The 4,178-nt window shown below is 44.2% G+C and overlaps 1 protein-coding gene across 1 annotated transcript in view; it reads left to right on the forward strand.

Moving 5' to 3' along the window:
- Nucleotides 1-3,932, forward strand: part of LOC105935473 (multidrug resistance-associated protein 4) — a 38,643-nt gene extending 34,711 nt beyond the window's left edge. The window contains exons 25-31 of the mRNA XM_012875865.3: nucleotides 817-1,008; nucleotides 1,129-1,284; nucleotides 1,744-1,833; nucleotides 1,924-2,096; nucleotides 2,174-2,279; nucleotides 2,359-2,493; nucleotides 2,574-3,932. Coding sequence (XP_012731319.2) covers nucleotides 817-1,008; nucleotides 1,129-1,284; nucleotides 1,744-1,833; nucleotides 1,924-2,096; nucleotides 2,174-2,279; nucleotides 2,359-2,493; nucleotides 2,574-2,600 — 879 coding nt within the window. The 3' untranslated portion in view covers nucleotides 2,601-3,932. The remainder of the gene's footprint in view (nucleotides 1-816; nucleotides 1,009-1,128; nucleotides 1,285-1,743; nucleotides 1,834-1,923; nucleotides 2,097-2,173; nucleotides 2,280-2,358; nucleotides 2,494-2,573) is intronic.
- The last annotated feature ends 246 nt before the right edge of the window (nucleotides 3,933-4,178 follow it).

Below are 4,178 nucleotides of genomic sequence, written 5' to 3' on the forward strand. Positions count from 1 at the left end.
CAGGTGAATCTGCCTGTCAGTTCCTCACCTTAAAAACGCCCCATAGGCAACAATCCCATGTAAAGCGTGTGAATGCTCCCCTCCAGTAACGTCAGAGCCACATCACCTCTTTTAAATGGCGTGTTGCCTGTGAGAGGATGTTTTACCTGTGCATGGTTCTTTGTTGCTTTGGCCTTTAGACCCTGTGGCATTTCCATTCTGCCTTAAAGCAGCTTTTTAGTCCACGGTTCTCCCAATTTGGTGTTAGCGACGCGCCTGAGCTGTAAATGAAGATGTACCGCTGACTTCCTCTCAGAATGAGAGTGTGACTGGACTTTCAGCACCAGATGACACCGTCAGAAACTATGAACAATGATCTTTGGACTTTCAATAGAATCCACTTAAAGCCAAGACTATTGCAGGGATTCATTTATGTCTGCCTGGTGTGAAGTAGTGTCTAATAATTTCAACCGTATGGTTTGAAAATCAGGTTAAAAAGGTTAAATATGTATCTACTACCTGATGAATGTTGTTGATTTGACACGTTTTGATTTAGCTTCAGTCACATTTTGTTCCTGAAATGCTGGGGCCAGAATAATCCAGATTTCCTGGATCAAAGCTGTCCTAATCCTACAACACAAACTGAGCTTCGATCCAGATTAAAGCCAGGATCGGATTACGTGATCTCATCCGATTTCAGAATCCGCTTTTGGTTCTGAACACTTTCAAGATTTCATCCTATCCGATTCTCAACAGATGTTAAAACCCATTGAAGCAGAATTGAGACTTATTAATGGGAAATTAACGGAAAGGAGAACAAATGTGCCGTATTTCCAGATGACTTCGGTTGAGAGAGTGGTGGAGTACACGGAGCTGGAGAGCGAAGCCGCCTGGGAAACGGAGAATCGCCCTCCTCCTGACTGGCCGAGCCGAGGGACGGTGATCTTTGACAGCGTGAACTTCTCGTACACGGGAGACGGACCACTGGTCCTGAAAGACATCAGTGCTACCATTCAGCCGAGTGAAAAGGTGAGACACCTCTGTTCACTGTAAATATTAAAGCCTGTGGTAGTAAAAAGAAAATGTGTGAAATGTTCCAAGAGGTGTGAATACTTGTTTCAGATAAATGTTGTCCGTCTTGGGTTCTAGGTGGGGATCGTTGGGAGAACGGGAGCTGGGAAAAGCTCTCTGATCTCAGCTCTGTTCCGCCTGGCAGAACCTCAGGGAAAGATCTACATCGATGGCGTTTTAACCTCTGAGATTGGCCTCCATGACCTGCGCCAGAAGATGTCCATCATTCCTCAGGTGGGCAGAAACGGACAACCAGACCCAATTGTTCTGACGAGTACCTGTTTTTTTTTTTTTTTTATTGCTTTTCAATCATATTCATTAAACTCTGACTGTAAATGGTGCGGGCCGCTGCTTCCTGACCCGGGGCCTCATGTAGAAACGTTTCACACTAAAAGTTGGAAATTCCAGCTAAAATTTCCGACCTGGAGAATTGCGACTACCGAGGACAACTGGAACGCACCGTTAAACTCCAAGTTGATTTCAGTCTGGTTTATAAACAACTTTCTAAAGTAGGATTAGGACATTTAAAATCAAACTTTAATTTAGCGTTTTTCTGGGTTTCTGTGTGGTTTTAGTATTTGTCGCCGTGGTGTTTTGCCTCGGGTAGGGTTGAAAGCGGTGTCGCCTGGTAGAAAGGAGTGAAAGGGTTCGTCTGAACTTTGACCTCTGACCTGGTCTCCGTTTGTTCTCAAGGACCCAGTGTTGTTTACAGAAACGGTGAGGAAGAACCTGGATCCCTTCAACCAGCACACTGACGAAGAACTGTGGGAAGCCCTGGAAGAGGTTAGTTTTTACAGCTCTCCACTCAAGCGTTCAGACCTCAATTAGGACGGAAAGCGGTTCTTCCTCACCGTTGCTGCACATTTCCTTCAGGTGCAGCTGAAGCCTGTGGTGGAGGATTTACCGGGGAAGCTGGAGACGGTCCTGGCAGAGTCCGGCTCCAACTTCAGCGTGGGTCAGAGGCAGCTGGTGTGCCTCGCCAGAGCCATCCTGAGGAGGAACCGCATCCTCATCATCGACGAGGCCACAGCCAACGTGGACCCCAGGTCCTCCAGAGGGAAACCCACTCAGAGCCCTGGTCGGACGGTCAGCAGTTTGTGACCGCCCCTCTTTGTGGTTGCAGGACAGACGAGCTGATCCAGAAAACCATACGGGACAAGTTCAGAGAATGCACCGTCCTCACCATCGCTCACCGCCTCAACACCATCATAGACAGCGACCGCATACTGGTGAGTCCTCTGAGAAAGCTTCACTGAGACGGCCGGTTTGACCTTTAACCCCAGCTCACGGCTTTTATTCCGCCTGAAGGTCCTTGACAGTGGCAGCATCCAGGAGTTGGACCGACCCTTTACTCTGCTCCAGAACCAAGACGGTGCGCTCTACAAGTTGGTGCAACAGACGGGCGCGGCGGAGGCAGCAGCTCTGCTAGAATCAGCGAGACAGGTGCGCCGGGAACGGGTTTATTTTGAACCGTGCCTCTGAGTAGATGAGATGTTCTCTAACAAACGTTTTCCTCTTTCCAGGCTGCCCATGAAACTGAAAGGCTCTGACAACCTGGAGCGCATTCCTGCAGCTGAAGCTGTCATCATCGCACAAATTAGAATCGTAATACCTCAGTGGGGCTATAAGTAGCTACAGGTAATGTGGAAATGCAGGTGCATCTCTATTTATTAGAATATGTTTGGAACTAATTCAGGAGACACAGAGTATTGTTTATTTTTTTTGGTTTGGTATCAATGACTTCCATCCATCATCTCTACCTGCTAATTCCTGGTAGGGTGACAGGGCTGGTGCTCGTCTCCAGCAGCCGTCCCCATAATAGACAATGATGGGTATGAAGGAAAGGCACTGAGGACGAACACGGTGCATCCGTGGGCTGTCTGCTCTACCATCCCTTAGTGGAACATTTCTGAATTATGTAATTCATTTAGAAACAAATTAGATGCATGAGTTGGAGCTGCAAGTAAAATTTAGACACTTGCTGAATATTGCAATGATCCACTTATCCGAGTCAGTCCCATGTAGAGTTTGCATATATACCACTTAAAATAGTCATATTTAATTAATTAGAATATTATTGAAAAGTTCACTAAATGAAAACCTTTGAGGTTAGAATATTTCATCAGACCAATACTAATCTAGAAATGTGAGCTTAATGAAAAGTTCAGGTTATTAACTGACAAATTAGTTTCATCCTCTAATTCACATTCTACCACATGCAGTATCCAGGCAGTCGTTTGGGATTGTAACTTTTCAGTGATACAATGATTAGCAATTTGATATTGTGCAGCTCCACTCTCCTACATTTTAATAAAAATAAATGTATTCTAATTTATTAAGATGCACCTATAGAGAAAAGAATAGGAAAACATGAGACATAAATGTACCAAAGAAGGATCATTTGCTGACTCAGTGGATATCCCTGCAGTATCCATATCCAGACCTCAGGAACAGATTCATCTGAACTTTTCATGGAGATTTAGTCAAATGTCATTGGATGCAGCCTACGACCTCACCGCTAGCTGTCACTTAATCTTACTCACTGGACAGAACTGTGTGTGTGTGCACGGTACCACACACTGACCAGAACCTTCCCGTCACATTCAGCCTTAATTTCTCCTTGTGTTTCACAAGTTTTAATCTAAATGTGCTTTTTAAAAGCTGACCAGTGTAAATAGTCTAGAATTACCAAATTGCCAGTGTAACAGTGCTAATCTTATCTGTTGCCTTTTAGTTGTCATAATTGTCATGTACAGTATGTGGACGTCAATGCCTATTTAAAGGGGGTCATGTGTTTATTTACACTCCATTTCTTTCCTACAAGGAAAGAAAAGTAAGCTGTACGATTTTGTATGTTTTCTCATAAAATTCTTAAAAAAAAACAACAACCCTGATTTTGTGTTTTGTGAAAATGTGCTGAGAAATGTCACATTAAAAAGACTCGGGTTAGGTGTTCACATCTGCTAAACCTTGAAACCCAGTCGTCTTCCAATAATCAAAACAAAGGGAACAGTGTATCATTTTTGGTCTCTGCATAAAATAATAAACACTGTTTATTAGTTTGTAGTGTCACGTGACAAACTGCAAGGAGCTGTGCTACTTTTTCCTCTTTAAATATGGACAGAAAA

Source organism: Fundulus heteroclitus, chromosome 24 (genome assembly GCF_011125445.2).
Source record: "Fundulus heteroclitus isolate FHET01 chromosome 24, MU-UCD_Fhet_4.1, whole genome shotgun sequence".
In the NCBI taxonomy this organism is placed as follows: domain Eukaryota; kingdom Metazoa; phylum Chordata; class Actinopteri; order Cyprinodontiformes; family Fundulidae; genus Fundulus; species Fundulus heteroclitus.